Source organism: Meleagris gallopavo, chromosome 20 (assembly GCF_905368555.1).
Source record: "Meleagris gallopavo chromosome 20, MGAL_WU_HG_1.1, whole genome shotgun sequence".
Taxonomy (NCBI): domain Eukaryota; kingdom Metazoa; phylum Chordata; class Aves; order Galliformes; family Phasianidae; genus Meleagris; species Meleagris gallopavo.
The window spans coordinates 6,986,717-7,014,344 of NC_139423.1; the positions used below are offsets into that span (position 1 = coordinate 6,986,717).

General features: G+C 45.3%; 1 protein-coding gene and 1 long non-coding RNA gene across 4 annotated transcripts; one reads left to right on the forward strand and one right to left on the reverse strand.

Moving 5' to 3' along the window:
- On the forward strand, window positions 1-20,794 carry LOC100545752 (ATP-binding cassette sub-family A member 10). Of its 2 annotated transcripts, none has more exons than XM_010721464.3 (39): window positions 1-576; window positions 2,461-2,570; window positions 3,071-3,281; window positions 3,668-3,826; window positions 3,984-4,084; window positions 4,660-4,886; window positions 5,156-5,294; window positions 5,645-5,830; window positions 5,973-6,120; window positions 6,626-6,797; window positions 7,278-7,336; window positions 7,748-7,858; window positions 7,948-8,123; window positions 8,289-8,408; window positions 8,671-8,809; window positions 9,023-9,113; window positions 9,369-9,508; window positions 9,995-10,111; window positions 10,232-10,424; window positions 11,061-11,227; window positions 11,778-11,905; window positions 12,250-12,387; window positions 12,516-12,629; window positions 12,889-13,059; window positions 13,523-13,633; window positions 14,206-14,334; window positions 15,004-15,072; window positions 15,465-15,556; window positions 15,655-15,775; window positions 16,104-16,221; window positions 16,657-16,748; window positions 17,127-17,305; window positions 18,059-18,134; window positions 18,396-18,490; window positions 18,809-18,928; window positions 19,071-19,211; window positions 19,484-19,563; window positions 19,644-19,699; window positions 20,190-20,794. In XM_010721464.3, exons 2-39 carry the CDS (start codon window positions 2,469-2,471, stop codon window positions 20,286-20,288), a joined length of 4,887 nt encoding a protein of 1,628 aa, XP_010719766.2. In that variant the 5' UTR covers window positions 1-576; window positions 2,461-2,468; the 3' UTR covers window positions 20,289-20,794. The 2 variants fall into 2 exon arrangements, with proteins under 2 accessions (XP_010719766.2, XP_085095885.1); XM_085239759.1 differs by having other exon boundaries at window positions 2,465-2,570.
- Window positions 12,822-27,628, reverse strand: LOC146543080 (uncharacterized). Of its 2 annotated transcripts, none has more exons than XR_014887362.1 (3): window positions 26,634-27,626; window positions 19,065-19,215; window positions 12,822-13,337 (listed from the first exon to the last, which is right to left on the reverse strand). It is a non-coding gene; the product is annotated as an uncharacterized LOC146543080 (long non-coding RNA). The 2 variants fall into 2 exon arrangements; XR_014887363.1 differs by lacking the exon at window positions 12,822-13,337 and adding an exon at window positions 16,675-16,785 and having other exon boundaries at window positions 26,634-27,628.

Genomic DNA, 27,628 nt, shown 5'->3' on the forward strand with positions numbered 1-27,628 from the left:
GCTTTGTAATGCAAACGGCTGTTCCTATACAGGTGGCATCACTTCGCCGCTCTTCCTACACCGGGACTCGGTGCATTGAGTTTGCAAAGAAAACCGATGTCAGGAAACGGCGGACCTTCCCTCCTGCAGCAGTGTGCTGGGGTAGCTCAGTTGAATTCTCTGTGCTGAGAAGCATAGGGATTTGCCAGATAAAGGATTTGTGTATGGCTTATTGTTGGGCTGAATTTTCCTCTCTTGGCCAAGGCTCAAGAATTTCCTGAGCAACCTTTTTTTCTTTTTTCCTTTTTTTTTTTTTTTTTTTCAGTGAAATCTGCCTGGACAACTCCTCAACAATATGCTCTGTTTGCTTTTATAACGTAAATAAATCTGAAACTCTGCCAAAGAGGAAGGGGGGGAAGCGAGGGATCGTGTGAGGAATGCCTTTTGGCAGAAATGTCCACGTGAAGGAGTGGTTGTGTGAAGAGAAGGGCTCCGAGCAGCACTGCAACCACTGGCCAGAATCTCCCCGGCAGCCCCACGTCCAGAGGTGCATTGCACAGAGTGAGCTTTGGATCCCTGTCAAACCCTCCCATTAAGGTAAGGCTCAAGCATTCTTCTTAAAACAAGAGAAAAACAGTATGTCAGAGAGATGAAAGCGCTCAGTAATTAAGCATAAATAATATTGGGTGAACACAGATGCAGGAAGATGGGTCAATGGGTGTCTTGGAACAGGCTCAGTTAAGATTGGGATTAAATTTGTTGGCATCGTAAGCATAACAGAGGCATTTTAACCTCTGTTTGATATAGAGCAAATGGAGCTCTGTTTGCAGCAGAGGTGTATTTCTGGCAGTTCCTTTTTCTAGGAGAACGTGGTACGATTCAGCTACGTTTAATATTTTAGGGCATTCAACACACATAGGAGCAGAGTAAGCTAAAGATAGAACTAAAAAAAAGAAAATTGTCTTTCACTCTTAGAAATTATAGCTGAGATTGACTGGGACCAGCCAGAGCTGGGGGTGGTGGGGAGGGGACACTTGGAACATCTGCAGTGGGACCTGGTGGCCAGCTCTTCATCCCACTGCAATCTCCTAGGTGTGAAGCTGGAACCTGGCTGTGTGTCAGCTTGTCCAAGTGTAGGTTGCCTTCACCATCCCAAGGAACCCTAGAGATCATCATAACAAGCTAAATTCATATTTTTATATGCTTTGTGAGGGCTTCTGTAGGACAAGAATCCATTCAGAGTGTGATGGTCAAATAGCAGATTCCTGTCCCTACTCTCCCGAAGTGTCCCACAGAGGTAATACAGTTTGCTGCAGCTTTTTGAGTGTTTGGTGTCATTGTGTCACCCCAGCAGAGCGTGGTCATTCCTTGGGCTGGGCACTCACATCCCTGAAATCGGCCGATATCAAACGTCCATGTGGGTGAAGTGGAGAATAATAAGAGAGGGGGTAACATGAATATAAATATTTGAAGAAGATAAGCTGCACCTTGTCTGTCAGCACTGTGAGGCATCATTCCCCAGAGCGTATTAGGAGCTTTGGAAGGGTTCGTTTTCTATGTGCTCTTGAAGCACCTGAGAATTTGCATACAGAAGACCAAGAAACCATTGTCTAGAAGTGTACTTGAGCAGCAGAGCCGTTTGGCTGTGGGAGTTTGGTTTCCCTTTCACATTTGGGTGCTTTGTCCTTTCACACTTCAGTTACCCGTGACTACTTTCCTGATGGTTAACATGGACACATCTCTTCTGCAGTGCTCCTCTGACAATGCACGCTATGCCTTGCTTCTTTAAGGCTCAATACGACTATTGGGTGTCATCCAGGAAACACTCACTGTTTTGCTTTGACCACGGATTTGAAGATGTTGCGAGATCTTATGGAGTAACCCACGACTGCACACTCATGGTTGCTTTTTCTCTCTTGCTCCCCATGAGGAGCTCTGACAACACAGCTCTCTGAAAGCATTTCCAAGAATTTGTTCTCTCGTAGCTCCCAGTTGCCTTCAGTTGACTCTGTTTTCTGTCTGAGCTCAGCTTGTACTATGGCCAAGAGTTTCTCAACACTTGGTGTGAAGCCTACAGCACACTAAAATCACATGCAACTAGAATCTGTTGATTTTACTTGACTATATTTTTGTCACTTCTTGGATATTCAGGCCACCCAAACCAATTAGGTCATGCAATCTGATTTCCCTTTTGTATTACCGAGTTAACTCCTCCCAGCCTTACCATGCTAAAGCATGGAAGAAATCTGGATTATAATTGGTGTCATAGTGCTGAGCTGCAAGGATAAGGAACACACTGATGACAACGATGGCCTCTGGTGCAGGACAGAGTCAGGGACCAAATGGCTTCAGCTCCTTCTCAGAAAAAGGAAAGAGTGTTTCTGGCAAACAAGCAAATGCTGTGCAAATAAAAACAGTCACTGTTGTTCTAGCATTGCTGTATCTGAAAGCAATTAATTTATTCTTTTTTTTTTTTTCTAGGTAGAAAGATGAGGAGACTTCAGAGAAATCTGAGCGTGTTCCAGCAAACTAAAATTCTCTTGTGGAAAAATGTGCTTATCAAATGGAGGATGAAAATGCAGAGTTTTCAGGTAGGTTAAAAAAAAACAAACCATGAAGTGGCCCCTGAAGATGGTTTAATCTCTGCCTTCCTCTATACCTCCACCTCTTTCTGTAGTATTAAAGTCCATTTCAAATGCTCAGTTCGTACCATGGCCAAGAGTTGCTCCAACACTTGATGTGAAGCCTACAGCACATTAATGTTACACGTATCTAGATTTGGGGGATTTTGGCTGATCATGTTGTCATCATCTGTTGGATATTCAGGCCACCCAAGCCAATCGGAACTGACTGGGAATGAACACATTTACCTTTTCATCTGGTGTATTTGTCTTTTGGATGACATGGAAGAGCACAGATGGGTTCTCCAAGCAGAGTAAATTTCTGAGGAGATTTGCACAACACAACGACCTCGTTAGTCAGTCACTGACCAAGAAACCAATGCAACTCAGTGCCTTGTTTACCCTGATCCAACAGAGATGCTCCTCTACTGCTCCACCACTAAATCCCCTTTTCTACTCCCCTCACCCAGGAGTGGATGCTGTCCCTGCTCTTCCTGCCACTGATGTTCATAGTGAGCAACTTCATGATGTACATCCCCTACCCCGAGGTGCCACGCAGCCACCTGGGGCAGCTGGATGATCCTGCCTACAATGCCACTGGAGTCACCATTGCTTTCACACCCGTCACTGCAGCCACCAGGCACATAATGAACACAGTGGCCTCAAAGTCTGTGATGACAGGTATGATTTTGCTTTTAAATGCTTGGCTTTGGTGTTATTCAACCTTTCATACACATGTTTGTGTTTAAGTTGAGATGGGTTGAGATTGGGCTTGGGGATCTTAGAGATCTTTTCCAACCTTCACGATTCTATGATTTTGTACCTTAAAACTCTACCTGACCTGATGTTCACAGTGTAGTGAATAATACCACTGAGTCACATCCATTCACTTATTTCCAGGTACACTTCTCAGTGTGAAGTATTTAGGGGGGCCACAGATGTGCCCTGTCCAGTAACGAGAACTTGAGAGGGCAGGTGCAACCTCAGCAAAGCAAGATCTACACCCACAGCTTGTGTTTTGCAGTGCAACAGAAACTCATTGCAATATTTCATCTTTTAAATCCCAGGGATAAAACTGGAGGCACTGGAAACCGAGAGAGCCTTGGAGGAAGCCTGGATTTTGAATCAAGAGATTATAGGAGTTGTATTTAAAAACAATTTCTCCTATCACCTGCGGTTTTCTGCTGAGAACGTGGTTTTTCCAAATGAAAACCTTGAATACATAGGTACCCAGCTGTTTTCTGATGCTGTTTAATGCTCTTATTGAAATGTTTTGGGTTTTTTTACGTTACTGGTTCCTGCAGAGGATCTTAATCTTGTTTTCCTCTTCTATTAAATCAGTTGTGTATGTATGAGTGATGCCCTTTTTCTCCATCCCTGCAGATACCTGTTACAATTACTCAGAGCACTACTGTGAGAGCCCCAAGTACTGGTACCAAGGTTTCTTGTCCCTGCAGTCCAGCATTGATGCTGCTATTATAGAGGTAAATCAAAGTTATGAACCTCAGTACATCTCCTTTTAAAAGATACATATCTTTCTATCTAGGAAAAACAAATTTTTCTGTGACAATAACAAGGGATGAGCTTGTCAGAAAACCTTTCCAGAAAAAGTAAATACCGCCTGAGTATTATTGGCAGTGACAGCAGAGACTTGGATAGGATCAGCAGTTTCCTGCAGAAGAAGTTCGGTTTCGATTTCATTTTGAAGAGCTGTGCTAACTTTTGTTTCTCTTCAAAATTGCATTTGTTCCTGAAGGCTGGGAACAAAACGCAATGTCACTGCTTGGTTTAGTGTATTTCCCAGGTGTCATGGAAAAGGCAATTCTTGGGTAGCACAAACAGCTGCTGGGTGTGTTGGCTTTGATAGATGATGGAGGGAGTCCAGCTGAATCCTTCACATTAAACTTTATTGCATTACTCCCTGATGTCTCTAAGGCTGCATTAAAAAGTAATATTAAAAAGGCATTCTATGTCAGATGAATCAGAAGATTCATTGTACAGCCACAACTCACTGTAGAAAATAAACTGAATGTTAATATTTTGACTTTAATTCCTTTAGGTGGTGACAAATCATTCTGTTTGGGAAGAAATGAGAACAATTGCTGGTGTGCGTGCGAAGTCCCGGAGTGTCATCTCCTCGATTACATTAGAGTACATTTATTTCATGATTACTATTGTGATGTGCTTCTCTTCATTCATGTATTTCTTATCTGTGAATGTTGTAAGAGAAAAGAAGAAGCTCAAAGTACTGATGAAGTTGATGGGGCTACATGATATGGCATTTTGGTGAGTTCCTTTTTAACTACTGGGCACTTTCACAATATGTTAACAACTGAAATGGGTTTCTGACTACTCTAAGGACAAACCAGAAGGGCTGAACATGGCCATTCCTCTTTGGGAATTTTACTAAAGAGGGCCATGCTCTCTGCTCTGCATAAGATATGGTTGGGTTCGCTCTGGGAAATAGGTGATGCTTTAATTAAAAATGGTTCTGCCATCTAAACGACTTTGCAACAACATTACACAGCCGTATAACACTAGCTCTCCACCTCCAGGCTCTCCTGGAGCCTGCTGTATGCCATCTATGTGCTGGTCCTGTCCTGCCTGCTGACTGCCCTGGTGGTGCAGGAGAGTTTCTACACCAGCAGCTTCTCTGCCATCCTACTGCTGTTTTTCCTGTATGGCCTTGCATGTGTAAGTCGGATTTAAGAGAGAGATTTTCTCACTGCATGGTTTATTGATGTTTTGATGAGCATAAACATTGCTCCGCAGGCCTGAGCACTGTGGTCAGGGTTGTATTTGCATTTGGTCACATGAAGTAAAAAAGCTGAGTGGGTTCCCTGCCTCAGTGAGTAGTTTGAGTTGTAGGCTGGCTATAACAGACCTGATTTGAAACTCAGGTCTACCCACTGAGAAAGGACTTTTGTCATATTTTATTACACAGCCCCAGCTCACCAGAGACCTATTTGCCGGGCAAGAGGCATTACTGCTAGTTAAGGATACTCATCTCCTCCAGAGCTTGAAGGACATTTCTGTTCTTACAGGTCCACCTGGTCTTCATGCTCTGCTCCCTCCTGAGAACATCCAAACTCGTGGGCTCCCTGGGGTTCCTCATCACCTTTCTCTTTGGCTGCCTGAGCCTCTCAGTGCTGATAGAAAACCTTCCAGAACCTTTGAAGTGGTTTCTCAGCCTCTTTTGTCCTTTTGCATTCAATGTTGGCATTGCGAAGGTATGGGGCATCATCTCAACAGAGTCAATGGGTCAATGGAATTGAAGGTTTGGGGATTAACAAAGTTAACAGCATCCATGACTCGATGTTACTTGCATAATTTTTCAGCATGAAAATCCTTCTACTTTGCCCTTTGTTTCAGATTTTCAGTTTGGAAAGATATGGAATAGGTTTCTCTTTTTCTAACATCATGGAGGAATCATACTTTTTACTTTCAACCTACATTATACTGACCTTTGACTCGGTCTTGTACATGCTGTTAGCTATCTACTTCGACAAAGTTCTGCAGGGTAAGTGTGGCTTATACTTACAGCTGTACTATCCTCTCTTTTACTTTTGAATTATATGGATTGTGTGTGATAGCTCCTCACAGAAATGATGGGCTTCTCCCTTGCCTGCATCAACCAAAATAGATTTTGATTGGAAAAAGAAAATGTTACACTTCTGAGGGACTTTTCTATCCCTGACATGTTCTGGTAATTCCCAGATCAAAGGCAATGAAGTATTTAGTATTTTGTTTTCCCTTCTACTTTAACTTACACTGTCATTGAACTGTTCATGAGAAAAATAGCGTTATTTTATGAAGGGCACTACATTAAATTATTATATAAATGATGAAATTCGTTGGAAAGTGCCTTGAAGCCACCTTCTTGTGCTACTTCACCCAACTTCTGTGCACACTGATGAAAATTCCCCAACCTTTTAACGGGACAGAGCATCAATTTATTTACATAGGATGGCATTCTGATGGTGTGTCGTTAACTGAAGGCACCATCTTTTACGCTGTCATGCCAGGTAAATACGGCATCCCAGCCCCACCACTTTTCTGCCTGAAGCCCTCGTATTGGATGCGGAGCAGGAGGGGCTTTCCTGGGGAAGGACACAGAGGTGCTGGGAGCCTTGAGGAGCCCCCAGGAGACGACGTGGAGCCGGTGCCCCTCGAGTTCAGGGGGAAGGAGGCCATCAGGTTGGAACTGAGCATCGTGCTGTTTGGCAGCTTGGATCAATGCTCCTGCTGGCACCATTTTGCCATCAGCTCTGTTTCCATCTTCACGTGGTTTTGTTTCACAGGGAAATATTAGAGTAAAACGTTGATGAGATAAATAGATGATTCAGGTCACTAATGGTGAAATCCCCATAGTCTCTCTGCTGTTTACTTTGCCACGGACTTTGGTAAATTGCCATTACAGACAACAAGGAGAACCTGGAGGGCAGCCTGTTGCAAAGGGGCCACCTGTTGCAATGGGGCTGACCTTGTCTTTGCAAGGCTTAGTGCCCCGTTAGCATGTGCCAGGTAGAAATGTCCACATCTGTCTGCAGAGCACTCAAACTCACTCTTCCCATACCATTTCTGTCATTTTGAATTCAGATCCATAAGAATAAGAAAGGACACCTAAATGCACTCACAAGAATTCTGAAATAATATCTGCCTTTCCTTCCTTTTTAGACTCCACAATATTAAAAAAACATACAAAAAGAAAGACAAGAAGACAGAAGCCTTGAGAGGTATGAAAGCTGTGATATTAATTTCTGCTAAAGGTGAAGATTCACAGCTCTGCAAATATTTCAGATGATCAAAGAAAGAAAACAATACTGCATTGCTTGAAAAGTTGTCTAAAATATTGATGCAACTGATTACTATTTTATTCAGCTTATATCCACTGATTTTCCATTCCTCCAAAAAGTAAAGAGAATAAGAAAGCTTTTTTATGTCTTTTCAGCTAATTCCAGAGCAGCTTCTTCTGCCTTCAGTTATAGTTTTCAGAATATTTCCTTAATTTTCCGTAATGGACTTCTGACTAATTACTGCTACTTAGTTCTTATACTTCTGGACCTGCCTTGCCTTTGACAATGAACAGAGGGAAGTAAAACCTCACTTTTTTTTTTGCCCCAGATTTGGTGTTGTTTGTGTTCTAGGTTTGTCTTTAAATATTTACGAGGGTCAAATCACTGCCTTGCTTGGTCACAGTGGAGCTGGAAAGACAACACTGTTAAATGTGCTCAGCGGGCTGACTTTGCCTTCTGAAGGTAGGATGGGACTGGTAAGGTGGGATGAGTGAGCTTCAAAGCTGCAAACCCAGCTTGTTCCCTGTCATCACATGTATTTGTATAAACAGGCTCTGCAACCATCTATGACTACAAGCTGTCAGAGATAGGAGATAGGGAAGAGATCAGAGAAATGGTCGGTGTTTGCCCACAGTTCGATACGCAGTTCGAAGTCCTAACGGTGAAGGAAAATTTGCAAACCTTTGCAGAAATCAAGGGCATCAAATCCAAAGAGGTAGAGCAAGAGGTAAGTGCAAGTTCTCCTTGTCCTGTAATGTGAGCCTGGGGCCTTGGTGCACCCAAAGCAACCCAACATACCCTTATCACTTATTTGGTCCCAGCCACACCCCTTTTGTGGTTCACAAAGGACAGACAGCTGGTTCTGGGAATGGGCTTTCTTGTGTTTTTTTAGGTGCAAAACATTTTGGAACTGCTGGATATCAGTAGTGTGCAAGACACTCAAGCTGAGAAATTGAGTGGTGGGCAAAAAAGGAAGTTATCCATTGGGATAGCCATGCTTGGGAACCCACAGGTAAAGCAGCTCTGTAATATACAGGATATTTAGTAATTTTAATGTAGCCATTGTTATTCCAGAAAGATAGTAAATTCTTTACCTTAATTTTGCACATGTAGTTTAAAGCAGAGTCCCCTGAGCAGTGCCCAGAGTGGTTGCTCCTGCACACCAGATGGCCTGGCTCTTGCCTTCAGGACCTGAGGTTCTCAGGGAACACCAACCCCATAAGCCATGCAACCATTCCTTCAGTAGTGAACGTCTGATCTCATCCCATGTGCAGGTGCTGCTCCTGGATGAGCCGACGGCGGGGCTGGATCCTCTTTCCCGACACCAGGTGTGGAGCCTCCTCAAGGAGCACAGAGATGGCAGGGTGATCCTCTTCAGTACCCAGTTCATGGATGAGGCCGACATCCTCGCAGGTAAGCAGAGGCTCGGCATCCTTGCAGAGCGTCCCTGCATCTGGAAGTCCTTTTCTGGGCCAATCTACCTGGGATGAAAATTTGGATCATGGGATCTTCCCCCAGAAAATACAAAATACCACTGAACTGACCATGGGAGGTCCAGATTTAGGAAAAAAAGATTAAATCACTGCTCTACAGTTTAAAATCTTCTTTGCTTTTTTTTCTCTTTAGACCGCAAGGCTTTTATCTCACGTGGGAGGCTGAAGTGTGTTGGCTCCTCTTTGTTCTTGAAGAATAAGTGGGGGATCGGCTATCACTTAAGGTATGCACTTCAGCTGTACCGACCAGTGTCTGGGAATAGGCATGAATCCACTGAGATGACTGTAAAAAGAAAACTCAAAACAGCAAAATGAGTGAATTCACATTCAGTTAAATTAGCTGAAGATGTAATTTACTCCAGAGTAAAGAATGAAGTACAATTTGATGCGTCCTAGCAAATTCAGTCTTGCTTCCATTTCATTTGCTGTTTGTTTAGTTTTCAGTATTGACCATTTGCTTTTTCTTTTCAATTGAACAGGATCCATGTCAGTGATTCTTGTGATGTAGAGAACGTGACATCTCTGGTTAAGCAGTACATCCCCAGTGTCATGCTCTTGGGACACGGTCAATACGAGCTGAGATATAAACTGCCATTAGAAAACGTGAATAAATTCCCAGGTAATGTTTATGAAAATAATTCAGAATTGTCCATAGAAAAGGAAAACTGAAACATATATGGGGAAAGAGAAATGTGGAATTTCTGTAAGGATCGCATGAAGACTATTGAATCGTTGCATGCAATGGCCACTACCCCATACCTGCTGCAGCAGTTGTGGCCATCAATCTGGCAGTCCCATAGCACTGCTGCCTGAAATGTTGATGCTAAACAGAAAAACCTGCCCATGGAGGAGGTTGGAACTAGGTCCCTCCCAATCCAACCCATTCTTTGATTCTGTGATTCATTCTATGAAATTTTCACTGAACTGTGAATCTGGCAGTTTGGGGTTCCCTCCAAACCCCCTGCTTGCTGGCAGTTATTGCTTTGCCATTTTCCATATGACTGGAGATACCCCACTCTGGTTGACTTCACCTCTCCAAAGTCTGGTCCATAGTCATGCTTGTGTTTGACACCTTGGTGGCACTGACCATACCTCTGTCACACAGATCTGTTCAGGGGCCTCGACAGCTGCTCTGACCTGGGAATCATCAATTATGGAGTTAGTATGACAACCCTGGAGGATGTCTTCCTGAGACTGGAAGAAGCTGCAGTGGACCAAGAAGGTACAATTGTGGCTGTCAACACACAGCCCTCAGCCAAGACAGCAGCTGCTTTACAACCACCCCAACATCACTTATAGAAGCTGGTTTCAGACATAACAGCATGTGGAAAACTCTCTGCAGATAAGTGTGTCCCTGGGGAGCGGGCAGAAGGAGGAGCACGGAGCCCAGAGGAGATGGAGTCAGGCTCCCTGCTGCTCTCAGACACTGGGAGGGTGACAGTCAGCTGCTGGGCACTTTGGAGGCAGCAGGTCTCTACCATGGCATGGGTGCGCTTGCTAAAGCTCAAGAGCTCAGTGAAGAACCTCCTCTCCATGTGAGTATAAAAGGGATGCTCTTGTGTAGACCTGGAGCTGGGGGCAGTCACAGTAGGGGGACGATCTTCACAGCCCTGTTCAGATGAGCATTTGGAGTAACTGATATCAGGTCTTGGCTATGAATGATCTTGACAATCTGCACTCAGAGAAGAGAAAAGCAGCTTGTTTTCCATTGCTGGTAAATATTAAATCTGCCTCAAACACAAATGCCTCTCCTCCCTTCCTCCCTTCCTCCCTTCCTCCCTTCATCTTCTTTACAATTTTGATACTCGATATCTTCTGTGTGTTTTCATTCCTACACTGAATAAATTACACAAGGGAAATCCATTTACTTTCTGAATGTTTAGGAACAATTTTATTTCAGATGTGGAAAGAAGTTTTAAAATGAACTAATACGTAGAGTCCGAGGAAGGAAAATATTGCATTTAAATTATTATTTTTTTAATACTTCTTTAATGCTGTCGGTGTCTGAACTCATTTGACCCCACTGGTCTTCAGTCTGCCATGCTGACATTTCCAGATGGGACACAAGAAATGGAAGGGACGTGCTGAGAGAGTCTATCGTTCCCAATACATAATCCCCATCTGCAAAATATCTCTTTTCAAAGTGTTTATTCACCTCTCTCTCCATGCAGTTTGCTGCTCTACGTGGTTTTCCTGCTCCCCTTGATTTTGCAACTGTCACTGACAACTATCTGGGAGAGCATGAGTGCCTGGGAGCTGTGCTCCTCTCGGTACTTCCTGCCCCTGCGGACCAGGGCTCATGCTGACACCACCAACCTGCTGGTGCTCAACAGTACGGGTGAGCTGGGCTCCTCATGATTTAATGGGCTGTAAATGAAGCCTGATGATGCTTCAGTAGATGACATCCCAATGCAATGACATGGAAAGGGACTAGCAGGTGGGATGAGAGGGGATCCCGTTCTTCCCCTGCCTCAAGATCTGACCTCCACCCAAATGGTTTCTGCTCTTTCAGAATTAATCTTGATCAGATTAACAGTCTCCTTCCAGAAATCTACCGTTGACATTCCTTTGAGCGGATGTTATTTCATGTTATTTTGCCAGAGAATAATACTGTTGGCTTTGTCAGACTATCATCAGGAGAATACATTTGCAACTCAGTGAAGGAATAAAAGGGGGAAAAAAAGCAATCTTTCAGTCACTGGAACTGCCATCCATTAATATCACTAAAATTACTGTGCAGTGATCCAATCCATACGTGCTGTCTGGCTTTCGCGGTCATTAGACTTTCTCTGGTTATGTTTAGTGGTCGTGGATTCAAAAAAAGAAACAGTCAAAGATTCTTTTGTTTCTCACTATTATGATTTCTCTGCTTTTGGCTTTCGCATCAGGCTCAGGCATTGAGGACTTTATCCACGCCCTTGAGAGCCAAGATCTCGCAGTGGAAATTACAAACAAGGAAAATATCACAGAGGAGCTGAAATACAATGGGGCCATTAAAGTATCTTGTGAAGACGAGGTGAGGACTTTTGCTCCCATCCTAACATGTCTTCCTAACAATGCACTAATTAAACAAGATCCATCCTTCAGCTATACTGAACCTTTATTGGATCAAGCCCACGGGGATAAAGATTAGTGAGTATTTTAACCAGTAACCTACGTGCTAGAAGAGACCTTATGATTCTGTTCCTCCACCTGGATGTTCTTGGAGGTCCCTCCCAACTCAAGCCATTCGATGATTCTATTTGTGTAGCACAATTATACAGATCTTCTATGTGCTGTTTGCACAAAAGTGACATGTATTATTTTAGGCCTGAATTTTCCTGGCCAAGAATTTTCATCCTGGTTTCTTGCTCTCTGAAGAGCTACAGGTTTACCATCTTTTGCCACATGGAGGCCATCAACTGCTTCCCAGTGCTTGTGAACATCATCAGCAATGCTCTGCTGAGAGCTTTCAATTCCACTGCACACATCCGGATCTGGAGCCATCCTTTTTACTCTGTAAGTGTCACAGTCTGAGAGACAGTTCAAGTTCTTTTATACTGCAAGAAATGCTATGGAATGAACTGTAGCATCCAGCCACTGGACTGTAGATGTTTTCTACAAATGTTTTGTTCTTCTCTTTTCAGACAGATCATGAACAATACTGGGATTCCTTTGTCCCTTTCTACCTTATCTACATGCTGCTGCTATTCCCAGGTTTCCCTCCTCACTTTGCAATGGGCTATCTGCAGGACTACAAGGTAAATTCATTGCAATGCAGCAAATCCTATATGAGCAGAAGAGTCACAACTGTATTGCCACGAGGCCATCTGAGTATGGCATCTTGAGGCTTTTCTCCGTATGGCCAGCTTTGCAGCCAGCATATACTGCTAAAAGACAAAAAACATTGGATTTTAATACCAATATTACAAGTACTGCAATACTGGAATAGATTTTTATGAGCTTTATTAGCTTTTCACTTCCCAGAGCTGTTCTTATGGCCAACACATTCCTTCCCAGACAGGAGCTCGTGCCCAGCTGCGGGTCTCAGGGCTCTTCCCCTCGGCGTACTGGTGTGGGCAGGCACTGGTGGATGTCCCATTCTGCTGGCTCCTTCTCTTCTCCATGTTTGGGTTACAGTTTGCAATTAGCAACAGAGTGTCTGGGACCTTCGGCAGCTTCTTCTTGCTGGTGAGTCCTGTTCTAGTGAACACTGGTTTGCTAAGGGGAGATTTGGGTAATACTTCCAGCAAGAGGAGGGCTAGCTGAGACAGCAGCAACGTTTAGAGATGCAGCACTTTGGAGAATATCCCCACAAAATCATGCAGGAGCACAGCAGGACTTTAGCAGTTCATTGTAGCAGACAGGAAGAATATGTGTGGGTACGACCAATGCTGGCACATCTCCTGCTCCCCAGATCCTTACTGCCTTTCTCCTCGTTTCACCTCTTATAATGTGAGTTTCCCCAGCTGGAAAAAAAAGGCAATAAATCCTGCCTTAATACACTGCTGTACACTAAACAGTCAAATTGTGGCAATTTCTGAACGTCCTGGTCTTAATGAATGACTACATAAACTGAACCACATTGTTGTATATAGATTTCTGGTTCTTGATGTGACTCCATTTTCTCTAATAAAAGCACTTTTCTCTGCAGATCATGAATGTTTTTGGCTATGGAGTTTCTATCATTTTCTTAATCTATTTTATCTCCTTCTTCTTTCGGAAAGGATGGAACTGTGACTTTTGGTCTTTTATCCTAATAGTGGTAAGCATATGGCTCAATAATGCAATATGGGGTTTGCAGAAATGTATTTTGAGTTCTTAAAGACAACCTAGAGGTCAAAACACCAATTATAGATCCAGGACATAGATAAGGGCATGTGTTTTATAACAAAAAATTCAATAGAAATCACTGTCACCTTGTTCTGCTCTCTGCCAGTCCCCCTGTTTTCCCCCAGCCCTTCCCTCCCACAGCTCTGGAAATAAGGATGCTTTTCACAGTTTGGGTCAATCCTTACAAGCACTGCCTTTCTTTCTCTCTTCCCCCAACGTCTTGCTCAAGTTAAAGTTTCAAAACACAAAACAATGGGGAATTTGTGCTCCATTCCCTTACTCTGTGTAGATCAGATGGGATAGTGTGAAGTGGGATGGGAACAGGACGGGATCCCACACTGCTTCTTTCTGACCAAAGCAGCACTGTGCCCAGGGAGGAGATTCCCCAGATGACCCAAATCAGCAGCAGAGATAGATGAGGAGCTCCTGTACCCTCATCCTTTCTTGTCTTTATGTTTCTTGTCCATCTTGAATAGCTGAATAACCCTCCTGTTTCATTTGTAGGTATGCCTTGTTACTTTTATTATTGGCAGAATCATGGATTACGCAATAGAACTCGAAATCTCACTCTATCTGCTGTCTCTGCTGATCCCCATGTACCCGCCCTTGGCCCTCATGCTCAACATTGAGCAGGTAAATGGCTGTACTGGCATCTGTTGGGTAATCATTTCAGACCAGGTGGGATTTCTCCACCTGTCCATTACTGCTATGGGTTGCTTCTTGTTCACATGGGCTGTGACTGTGGGTTAGGTAAGCAATCCTAGTTCTTCCCATGCAAAGTCAAGCACCTTGGCTTGAACAACCATATCAGATTGCACAGCTGACTTTGCATGAAAACAGAGTGAGAGTTATGGATGCTCCCAAAGCATTCTACTGCACATCAGCTGGGAATGGCCATGGAAAGAGAGCAGGGAATGTAAAAAACCCTCCAGCTACATGCAAAGCCATTTATGTGCCAGAAGGGAATTAGGAGAGAAGTTCAACCAAAAAAGGACCCTCCTCTGCCTCGTCCCCCTCTCTCCAGCCTCTTCTCTATTGGGTCTGCAAAGGAGAGAGATGTTTTCCTCTGACAAACCACCCTCTCAACAAAAAAGAGCCTGATGCATCTACTGAGTGCTACAGCATTTTCTGGAGTAGGACTGGAGTACCCAAAGTGAAGAGTGTATGGTGAATGTTTTGGATAAATTAGAAGCTTTTGTGCACACTTGATGTATTTGTTATTTGCATTTAAATCTTTTAACACTATCCAGCATTATATAAAAGAATTGCAGGTCTTCATTGTGTATTTTTTTACTCCTACAGATTTTTATAGAAGACTCCAACATAACTGAAGGCTTCCCAAACAACAACATACTCATAGCTGTCTTTGCAGTAAGAAAATATTTAAGAATAATTTTATTTAGGAACGTGTGTCTTTCATGCTGTATCCTCAGTAAACAAGTTCATCTTACATAAAAGGAGGATCTTGGGGATGTGGATGACAGATTACCCATCTGTGTAAAAATAATTTCGTTCCTTTGAAATGGGGAAGGAAATAAGCCTAGGTGGCTTGATGCTTCTGTCATTGGTGTTTTCTGCAGTACTGGTGAATGATAGCAGAGTTCACAGCCTTCAGGATCACCCTGCGTTTAGATAGCAACTAACTTTAATTTCACATACTGTTTTTCCCCCCACGTAGTTCATAACTCTGCCACCATCTTTTCAGCTTCAGCCACGGCAGAATGGAAGGCAAGTCTGTCAGTGTGGCAACCTCTTTTTTTCAGCCTTACATCCATTCTGTGGTTTTCGTTTTCCTCCTTCGTTATTTGGAGATAAAATACGGAAGGCCAGTTCTGAGAAAGGACCCAATATTTAGGTTTGTATAAGCACAAACCACAGGCAGTTCTGGCATACTGCTTTTCTTGGAAGACAACATCTTGACCAAACGCTAAGATTAACCTGTTGGATTTGTAGAATTTCCCCAAGAAAAGAGAACAGCCATCAGCATCCTGAGGAGCCCGAAGAGGAAGATGAGGATGTTAAAGCTGAAAGAGAAGCAGTGAAAAATGCCATAGCAGCTCCAAGACAGGAGGAGGTAAGGCTGAGTGTGGTTCTTCTTCCTTTGCTTTATATCAGTAATAAGATTGTTGGTTTAGAAAAAAGTCACCGAGATTAATAAGGGCAAGTGAATGCTCTGGCTGCATTATTCATTCCTCAATGGAAAAACCCAGCTCTCAAGTGGACAGAGTGGGTCCTATCAGGATAAAGAAGAAACCTTTTGAGTGGAAAATGGACAATGTTCAGTGGCATCTCAAATTGTCAGATCTTTTAAAGTTTTTTCCTTTTAAAATGCAAAAATATTACAGAAGGATGAATGCTCTTCAGTATAATGACTGATCTTTCTTCCTCCTCCTTGCTTTCAGAAATCAGTTATTATTGTCAGTAATCTCTACAAGGAATATAAAATTAAGAAAGCTGGTTCCGTTTTTAGGAAGAAGAAGAAAATGGCCACCAAAAATATTTCCTTCTGTGTTAAAAAAGGTGAGAACTGGAACTGTATTACTCTGACCATACCCAGAGAGCTAATCCTCTGCAGGGTCTGTTATTTGAGCCGTGACACCAAGGTAGAATCCATTTGCTCCATGCTTAAGGCACATCCAGTGTATGGCTGGTGAGATAATGAACACCACAGACACATCCAATCAGCTTCCTTTGATTCTCCACTATCCAAAATTACATTACCTCCTCTACAGCAGTCACTTCAGCAGCGGCTTCTGGAAGCGATGCTCAGACTTACATCACTGCATCAGCTACAGATTTGAAAAGTAATTTATGGCTTCTCTGATCATATATTCATGCATCTATATAATTGTATGTCATCTTTGATATTAGCATACTCTCTTTTTAGCTTTTTTTTTATGAGACTGCCTGATATCCCTGTTGAACTTACTAAGAAATGCTGTGTACTGATTTCAGGAGAAGTGTTAGGACTCCTGGGGCCCAACGGAGCTGGTAAGAGCACGGTCATCAAGATGATAGCTGGGGAGACAACACTGACGGCTGGGCAGGTAGGAGACGGCTGGGCAGGTAGGAGGCTGCTGGAGTCTGGAGGGAAGGGATAGACGTGTGCTAAAAATGCAGAGCTTGTGCCCAGCTAAGCAATGTTTTTCTTCTAAGTAATATTAGGGATCAGGGTTTTAACCAGATACATTGTTCTATTGAACTATGTATTAACAAAAATGATGGCGAGCTGCTGCTAACTCAAACAACCATGCGCCTCTATGCTAACTCACCATGATTATATTCAGGAGCCACGTAGCTGAGAGTTGCAAAACCAATCCCTCACCCCTCAGGTTTCCTCCCCTAAAGCCCTGTGAAGCCCATAGTTTCCCTCCAAACCTTCCACCCGTGGCTGTGCACATGTGAAACACAGCGTGATCGTGCAGGTGCTGCTGAGGAGCCGAGATGCCACGCTGTGCTGGACACAGGACCACGTGCCTGCCTACCTGGGGCACTGCCCACAGGAGGACCCACTATGGCCAGACCTCACCGTGCACGAGCACCTGAAGGTCTACGCTGCTGTAAAGGGTGTGCACAAGGAGGACATTGCCACTGCCATCAACAGGTATGGGGTGAGGGTGGTCCTGGGGTCAGTCAAGGGTTTATTCCACATCGTAGGGCGTGGCGAGGAGATCTGAATGTCAGAACCCTCTGTGAGCAAGAAGATGCCTTGGAATAAACTCAGGAAGCAAATCTGTAAAAGTGATTTTGTACTAAATGCTGTGATTGAGTGGGTGGGTTAAGGAAAGTTCCAGTTTGCCTAAGTGCATTTGGTGGGGATGGATTTACCACTAACATCCCTTAAAGTACATTACCCATAGGAAGCATTTCTAAAATCTCTGATTTTATCGTTTGGCATTACAAGGAGGGTGCTTACATAGTGCCTACTCAGCAGGCACGGGAGGTGGAGAGGATCTATAATGCTGTTGACACAACTGACAGCTTTTAGAATAGAGTTTGAGGTCTGTTCAGTACACTTTAGCTAAGTGGTGATGTGTTGGCATGGGCTGCCCAGGTTGTGGGGGGAATCAGCATCCCTGAAGGCGTTCAGAACCGTGGAAATGTGGCACTTGGGGATATGGGCAGTGGGCATAGCGGGGTGGGTTGGGGTTGGACTTGGGGATGTTAGAGGTCTTTTCCAGTCTGAATGGCTCTATAAGCATTCACTCATGTTTTTATAACACAATTTACTGAAATTAAAGAGGAGCCGAGAGTCCGGGATAAGAAGGTTCCTTCTTCTTTTGGGAAACTTCTGATTAGAGTACTGTGTCAGAGAATAACAACTTCTTTTTTTACCCTTTCTTTCTCTTTCTCACAGAATAGTGAATGCTCTGGAGCTTCAAGACTATTTAAAAAAGCCAACCAGAAAACTACCTGCTGGGATAACCAGAAAGGTGCATTTTTTTTTCCCTTCTTTTTCCTATAATGAGCACTGTAACGTTCATAGCATGAATGAAAAACGTCCTCTGGGAGCAGTGGGACCTACCTGTGCTCCCACCCACCTGGGAGAGGATCACATTGCACCTTCCAAGTCCCTGTCTCCTATCAATCAGAAATTTGATGTTCATAAAGAATGCAGTGGTGCCTGCAGCTCCTTGAAGACACAGTCCTGGGGCTGTAGAAAGTCTGACCCCAACCCCTTCTCCCTGCCATAGCTGTGCTTTGCTGTGTGCATGCTGGGCAACCCTTCGGTCCTGCTGCTGGATGAGCCATCAACTGGCATGGACCCCAATGGACAGCGCTGCGTTTGGTGAGCAGGACCCCAGGCTGCTGCGTGGTGAGGGGCTGGAAACCAGGAGTGGATGTGTAGGGTTGGTTAAAGAGCATTCTATCCCATCTGCAGTTAATGCTGCTCGCATCGTTTTTAACAAAACCTGTTTTCTTGGCTCTCCTTATCCAAAGCGTTAAGAAGTTCTCCTTGTTGCAAACGTTAGGATAGTTGTATTGGAGTTAATAAGAATCCAAAATTGGACTTGTGTCAAAAATAATTTTAGGGGTTAGAGGGGCAAAGCTTCGATAAAAAGTGCCTGGTATTTCTAGATCGTGTTGGCTCCTTCTGTGTCTTCAGGAAAATGATTCGTGCTGCCCTGAAAACCCAGGAGACAGGCGCCGTGCTGACCACACACTACATGGAGGAGGCAGAGGCGGTGTGCGACCGCGTGGCCATCCTGGTGGCTGGGCAGCTACGGTGGGTATTAACGGGGCTAGGATAGGGCTTATCCCCCAGCCTCACGCTGGGCTTTGTGAAATGACCCCGTAACAGTGGGATTTGGGAAGGAGCAGACATCAGTGGGTTCACACTGACATTATTCTTCTTGACTCACCTGCAGGTGCATTGGCTCCATTCAGTACCTGAAGAACAAGTTTGGCAAAGGCTATCTGCTGGAAATTAAAGTCAAAGACCCAGAGACCACTGATCTTCTCCATGCTGAGATTTTGAGGATTTTCCCAAGCGCTGCCCGTCAGGAGAGGTAACTACAAAATAGGGAATGAACAGTGGCTTCAGTACTACATCATTTCTAAAAGCCTGCCCAGTGGGATGGCCAAATAGAGGATCTCTGCTACTGAGAGATCTACGTGCCATAGTCCCAATGAGGTGATCTAACTCAATAATGCCACCAAGTCAAGCCCTGCTGCTATCCCCACAGTGAAACATCCCTAGGTCCAGCTCATACTGTAACAAACTTCTGTATGCAAAAGTTCAATCTAGAGTAAGAACCCCCTTTTCTTCTTTTTCTTCCAGGTTCCCCTCTTTGCTCGTCTACAAGGTCCCCATGGAAGATGCACTGCCCCTATCTCAGTCTTTCTCCAAGCTAGAGGAAGGTAGGAGCAAAGCAAGATGACTATTTGAAAAGGTGAAACACCAACAGGTAGTTTTCAACTCGACTTCCATTCCTCCACAGCCAAACAAAACTTCAACCTCGAGGAGTACAGCTTCTCTTTGAATACTTTGGCTCAGGTATGTGACCTCAAGGTGTGAGCAAAACCACAGAGAGGTTTGGGGCAGAATAGAAGCAGGAGGCAAGAAACTGCCCTGGGGGCTGGTAAGGGATTCTCTGCCAGGAAAATGGTGGAGTTTGATTTGTTCTGGTTTAGTTTTGCCACTGTTGGGAAGCAGCATGGTCAGGACAACCCAGGCACTGTGTTGCACATGGGGACAGATGGATGTCCCTGATGATGCCCAGGCCCAGCCACTGTGGTCATTGCTCATACAAGGCTGACAGCAAAGCGTAGCAACGTGTGCCAATCCCTCCATGAGTACAAACCATCCCATGGTTTGTCCTCATACCTATGAGCAGAATTCTCAGCTACTGTGCCCGTGTTCCCCACATAGAGCTACTTCATGTACGTGTGACTCTGAGAGGTGTTGCAGAGCTGCACCTCCTGCAACGGTGTATCACAGTAGGGAGGGTCCAAAAAATAATCAGAACTTTACTTTGTCCATTTAGGTCTTTTTGGAACTCTCCAGAGAGCAGGAGAAGGAGAATTTTGATCTCACTTTGGATGGCCCTTTTGAATGGAAACAACTTCAGCAGGAGGACAGTTAAAGGTCTACAATGCTCATTTACACATTACTCTGTATTAGCCTAAGTGACGTGATAACTGCACGTATCTACTACCATTATCAACATCCCAGGAAGAGGATCAGGCTCTGCCTCTCTGGGACCATCAGCCAAGGGCTGCACTCTGATGCAGAAGGCATTTCACCAGGACTCCATGAGTGCCTACACTGAGCTTTGTCCCAAGAGAGTCTCCAACAACTGCTTGTTGAATCTGCACCTGCACCAGTGGGAGCCACCATCAAGCAGAGCAGGTTGGAGCAGAGGGAGCAGGAAGGATTGCAGAGAGGTGGGTCCTACCCCATCTCTGAGGACAAGGCTTTGCTTGGTGGATCTGGGTGCATCAGCAAGTCCAGGCATACTGCCCATCTCCTCAGTTCACCTCTCACACACGTGGAACTATGAGATGCCTTTAAACATCTTATTAAAGTTTACCCTCTATTTTTATATCCTTCCAATAAACGTCTGTGTAGAACACATGGTTATGCCCTCAAGTTACACCTGTGCTCATTTACAACAGCAAAAACCCTTTCAGAAAACAGGAAGCCTAACTTTCTTCTATAGCATAACTGGCGTCTGTGTTGCAGTCTCTGCCTGTAGACATCGTGCATTCAGCTCCAAAACATGCTCAGGCAGCCAGGGAACACTCATTCAGATTATTTCCCTGCTGCTTGCGCAATGGTTTTACTCCCACCTCTGGGAAATAGGATAGGAGAATCCCCAGACACTTGAGTAAGCTGCTTGTGTACTCAGCTCCAGAGAAAGTAAACTCAGGAAGAGAGAAGAGCTCCATTCAGTGTCCTGAGGATATCTGCAGCAGTCAGGAATTCAGGGCTGTGCAAGCCATGGTCACCTTGATATCACAGCCATTTATGCAATACATTAGGGATGCGGTTAGCGGGCACAGTGGGTGGATGGTTGGACTGGATGATCTTAGACATATTTTCCAACCTCAGTGATTCTATACATTGCTGTTCCCCTCTGCATTCCTGCACCTACATGCAGACTTTATGCTTCTACATGCAGACTTTTTCATGCTTCTTTAGCAAGGAAAAGACCCCCAGAGTGCCCCGAGCCTGCCAGGCAGGAGCTGGAGACAGGGAAGGGTGATAAGGACAGTGCCATCACCAGCACAAGATGGAGATTCCCAGGACCTGGACCACAGCCAGCGCTGGGAGAAAGGAGTTCTGTGCCCTGCACAAAACAGAGATTAGCTGGCAGTAGGGAATGGACAAAAGTGCTCCAAAAGTTCATGAGCACTTTGCTTTGCTGTTGAAGGGGGAAGAAGAAAAAAAAAAAAAAAAAAAAGAAAGAACAAGAGTGATATTTTCTGGAAGCTATCAGGCTTCGTAAACGTTCCCTGCACTGCAGAGGTCACCCTCCCACCATCCCTTCCCTGAGAGGCTGGGGGAAATGTTGCTGCCATCGCTCTGCTGCTGCTGCAACCTGCCTCCCTCCAGCAAGCAGTCCCCTGCTTGTGCACTGCCTGCTCCCTTGTGCAATGCAGATTGGCATTTATTTTTAGGTTTAATAATGCCTTCTTTATACTTTTTCCAATTTTCCCTGCTGACAGCTGGGTGGACAGCTTGCCCCCATTGCACAAAGGGCCATTCACCACCAGTCCCAAAGCATCGTGCCCCAAACAGGCGTCAGGGAGCAACAGCAAGGAGCAATATGCATCTTTCAGTTTAAGGGAGAATCATACAATCACCGAGACTGGAAAAGATCTCTAAGATCCCCAAGCTCAAGCCCAACCCACCCCACCATGCCCACTGATCCCTCAGTGCCACATCTCCGGAGCACCTCCAGCAGTGATGACTCCCCCACTTCCTGGGCAGCTGTGCTAACAAAACACCACTTTTTCAGAGAAGAAATAGTTTCTAATATTTAACCCGAACCTCCCCTGGCACAACTTAAGGCCATTACTTCTCATCCTAGAAAAAAAATAATAGTTTAAAAAAAAAAAAAAAAACAAAAAAAAAATCGGTACTAGTTGATGGTTTCCCAGTGTTGGGGACTGAGGCACGCATGGGCTCAAAATCTGGGAGCCCAGGGATGGTGTTTTTCCCTGAAAGGTCTGGGACAATTGAGAATGTCTGGAAGCCCTGGAGTTCCCACCCAGGTGTCCTCACAGCTGCAGCACAGGCAATAACAAAATTCTGCTGGGGTTAGATGTAAGTGAAGCCACTCTGCTTAAATACAAGCAAGCAACAACAAAAACTGATATTTCTGAGAATTTCAAGGAACTTCAAGGAAAGAACTGATGCAAGCTCCAAAGTATCTACAGGACAAACTTTGGAGGAGGATAAAGCAGAGCGATGCTGAACAAGGAGCTGGTGTCCTGCAGGCAGCCAGTGGCCGGGCTGCCATCAGTGCTTTGTGCTGGGCAGAGCTCATGGCTCAGCTGACCACTAAGTAACCTTCTCCAGAGCATCTCTAGAAGGATGAAAACTAAAAATAGGATAGGACAAGGTAAGGTAGGGTAGATAATGAAATAAAACCATGGGAGATAGGTCCAGCCCCAGACACAAGGCTGTGCGTGGCTGCACCAGAAAGGCACCATAGCTCCCATCCTCACATGCCCCCATCAGTGCATCATGGTGAGGGCAGCGTAGTCTCCTGCCAGCCCTGCAGGGCTTTGTCACAGCTCCTTTCCACACAACACTGCCCAGGCCAGATGTACTTCAGGCACAACCAGCAAGGCAACGCAGATGTTAGCAACCTCACTGGCACGGGAGTCCAGTTCTCTTTTTCCATTCCCTGTAACAAAAGAGGAAACCAGGGCTGGCTTCCAGCCCTACACGTGAGAACAGCATGGGGAACTTGATGCACCAGGACCATTGATGATCACAGCTCATGTGAGTACCAGGACATCCTCACGAGCATCTCCACAAATATTTCATTTTTAAGGCAGTTGAGCTTGACTTACTGCACAGGTGAAAGCCAAACAGAACATTTTTCTCTTGCATTGGTGTTCGTTAACTCCACTCAGCATCTCAACCCCTTTGGAGACTCTAGGCTGAAAATACTCTCAAGTCCTTCAGCAGCAGATGGATAAAATATCAGGCAGAGGACTATGTGTGGCTGTGACAGCAGCCAAACCCAACAAAATATTTACTTCAAAGAAGACAGAAGGATCACTTGTCCAGCTGGAAAAAGCAGGAAGTGCTTTTTAAATAGAGAGGAGAGAGGGAGATGGTTGTGTAAGGCATGATGTTTTAATTAAATCATACTTGAATGATAGCAAAAGTTCATGAACTTATGTTCTAGGCAAAATGGAAGCAGCCGTTTGTCACTGCGCATCTTTGTCCTGGCACAGGCACCAGGAATAGATGAGCAAAGTAGGAGATGGGCTGTTGGGGGCACACACGGCAGGTATAGGGCTGAGTCCTGCTGACCCTGCACTATTCTGAATGAAGTCTGGCTATTTGAAAATATCAGCAGTCATCCACCAGCACACAGTGTGTCCCTGGACAAGGCTGGGGTCAGGTGAGGGCAGCTGATGGATTTAAGTGGGAAGTGAAGGCTCATCCATCCTTGGGTTTGGGACAAGCTGGAGCAGCCCTTTCATTTGATTGGGTTCACCATCCCTGGAGGTGTTCTAGGAATGTGTAGATGTGGTACTAAGGGACATGGTTTATCTTGCAATATTGGTAGGGGAACAGTTGGACTAGACAATCTTAGGTCTTTTCCTACCTTAGTGGTTCTATGAACTCCTGGCCACAAAATCCTCGTGTTTGTCCAAAGAATCGTTACCACCACCCACCTCCTCATCCCTCCCAGGATACAGGATCCAATGTGTATGCCCATAAACAAGAAGCCAGGGGCCTCCAAACCCACCAGGAGAGCCTGAGGTCATGTCACCATCCAGGGTGGTCAGGGTGATAATTCTGCCTGCTGCCACCTGCCCTGGGATCCCAGCTGCCACCCATCAGCCTGGACACATGGAAATACTCAAACAGCAACCCAGCAGCCAGATCACCATCAGGGTGGTCAGGATTGAGTCATAAATGACCCTTTTTTCATCTTTCTACAGCTATTTAAGCCCCTCATCCACAGATGGGCTGAGAGGTGAGATCTGCAATGGGTTCTAGAAACATTACCTTGTGTTCCCTTTGAATTTATTACAAAATGGTTCTTAAACTGAAAAAAAAGGCTGTATGGCACAAGGAGGACCCAAGGCAGAGCTCTATTATACAGATTCACCTGGCACAGCCCAGGCCATGCCCTCCTGCACTGCTGCTGCACCACAATTCCTCCAGCCCCATGTTGTGGGAAATTCACTGCATGTTCTAAATGCAAATCCTCTGAAGGGCTTTCAGGATGCTAAGTAGGAATTCAGAAGGCACATCAAAAAGAAGGAAGAATAGATCTTTGTTTTTGCCACTGTGCTTTTCCCTGAGGGCAGGAGAGAAGTCTCTCACCAGCACTTTGAAGAAAAGCTCTACCACCTGCAGCCCCTCCATATCTCACATCAAGGTCTGTCACTGCCAGTCACAAGAGATTGAAAAGGAAGAAATGGGCTCCCATGCACTCACACACCATCTTCTTCATCACAGCCTGCGACCACAGGGATGCTGAGAATGCTACAAGCATAGCTGGCTTTAAAGAGTGTCTGGGGAAAAGCTGGTCAAGGAAAAGGCGCCCAGGGGAGCTGCTAAAGCTGGAGGGATCCCGAGCCCCCAGTGCCAGGACACAGCACTCTGCACTGCTCTTGGGATCCTGCACTGAAAGGGCCCTATTGAGGGGACAGAGGTTGGATGTTGGTCTCTTGGGACCTATGAAGCTGCTACTGAGTGAGTGTTTTGGTTATGAAAACACAAAAAGGGAAAAATTGGGAGAGAAAGAACTCTGTTTCTGGGAAATCACCTTTTATTCTGGTTACAAACTGGGCACGGGCTAAGTGGTATAGCATGTTGGTTGCCAACAATATCAATGCCTTTCTAAATCATCCATTCAAGTGAAATATAGATGATAATTTACTCAAAATACAACATTTGCAGCAGGAGCTCTGTAGCCAATGTTTTGTAGAAAACAACTCTTTGTTCTGGTCTCCAGATGCCTGATCTCCTGACTCTACCCTCTCTGTTCTGCCTTTCCTAGAAAGGGAACGCTGCCAGTGGTTAGAAAAGAACACTGCCTTGTCACTTCCAGCTGTATCACCTCAGATGCAGGTGCTTGAAAAGTGCTCCAAGAGGTGAAATTGGGCCAAACACAGGGAAATAAGGGCTGCTCTGGGAACCAGCAGCACCAGACCCACAAGTGGGAGGCTCAGAGGCCACGTGCTCAGCCACCAGCCTGCTCCTAGGGGAAAATCCCTGCAGCGTGTGGTGATGGGATGGCTTGGTAGAAGCTGTAACCAGGATAATGGGCAGCAGGTGAGGGATGCGGATGGGGGAGGAGGGGGGAGAGGAAGAAAATAATCAGGGGTCACTTGAGACTGTGCTCAGCTGGGAAAGGCCATGGCAACCCATAGCACAGACTGTCCCAACAGCTGCATGCCTTCAAAGCACTTGGAAACACGCTCGTTTTTTCCCCTTCTCTCGATATTAAATGTGGGTTTTGTTGCCTTTTTTTTTTTTCCTTCTTCTTTCCCCTCCCCTCCACCCCCGTCTACAAAGATCTCGCACAATAAGCTTCCGAGAAAGAAGACGTAGCCCTTTTTTCTCCTTCCTGGAACTACCCCAATGACTCACACCGCTCCCGTTTCGGGATGCGGCATCGCCCCGTACCCCGCAGCATCTCCGGGTGCGCTGTGCCACCTCCCGGCGGCACCGAGAGCTGCACGGAACAGCCCCGCATCCACCCCCCCCGCACCGCCGGAACCGAACAGCAACGCAGATTGAAAGCATTTTGTTAACCGGGAAACCGAGGAGCAAAACACAACGGGACCCACGTGTTTTAGAATAGGTGCCTCGTGCTTCGCTTTCAAACGCTATCTTGTTTTAATTCCAATTTAAAATAAAAGTTAGTAATAGATGGTAACGCTGCCCTGCTCTCCAAAAAAACTTAGGTAAAATCTGCAAGCTTTGTGAGGATCAGAAAAAATAAAGTCTGAAGGCAAATATTTGGATATCTCTAGGTAATCTCTGCAGCAGTTGTCACACTGGACACCAGAAGGTACAGCCAGGAGGGGCACTGAGAGGGGCATCCAACAGCCTTGTTCCCCTGCTGCTCTGCAGTCACAGTAGAGCATAGAGATGCATAACAGAATGGAAAGCACAGCAGTGACAGCAGAGTAGCAAGGTCCCAGGCTGCAGCAAGAGAAAGCTTACTCAAATACCTCACACACAACAGCTGCGAGCACAGAAATAAAGGAAATGCTCTGCTTACCTTTAAAAGGCCTCAGGTACTCAAGGACCTGCAGATGAGATGCCCTCACCTCCACTGCCAACACTTAAATGAGGGCTGGGAAGGGGTGAATCCTGGCTGCTGCCCTTCTGGTCACTCAGGTTCATTGCATGCACCTGAGCTCCCCTGGGTTGGCCCTGCCTTCCCACCAGCTGCTCCATCACTGCTTCAGGCCCCGACCTAACATTTCTGCGACAAGATGGAGAAAGAAAAATTAAAAATAAAGAACTTCCATTTGGGTCCTGTGCACTGCATTTGTGCACAGGGAGTCTGAGAGCAGAGGGTTCCTCCTGCGGTCCGAGCAAACCACATGGGACAATGGGAATGTTTCACTCATGGTATTTAAGCTCTCCTTGATGACACAGAACAAACTCAGTGAGCTCCTCTTCACCTGCAAAGTGCCATACCCCACTGAGCAGCTCTTGGTGCTGAGCCTCACAACTGGTCCCTCTGGGACAGGAGATGCCCCGTGCTGCCCTGTGCTGTTAGGAGATCCCCCAGCTGCTGCCTCATTCAGAGGCCATTTTAATCCCTGGGTGAAAGATGAAACACATTGTTGGTGCATTATTCCACTACAAACAGTGTCTGTTGCTATGGACAAGGAAAACACGTGGGGCTGCTCGGAGGTACCAGGAGTGCCTTTATCCACAGTGGCTGCAACAATCGTACTTTGCAACCAGTCCTTCTGCAGGCAATGAGGAGAGAGTTCTCAGCAATTACTCTAAATCACAGGAGTGTCAAAAGAAGGATGAATGCCCCTTGCAGAGCTCACCACAACAGAAATGGATAAATGCAACTCACCCACATGCCTATTTTCTCTCCAGAGCCAGCACCGCTGGTCACTTTTTCTGCAGTGCTGGAAAATGGGCATTTGGAAGTTGTGCTCTTTCCATCCCTGCCCCTATTTCTGCTGGAAGATGTGTTTAAAAGGAAACTGATAGTAATAATGCTGAAATTTCTCTTTCACAACCCCACAA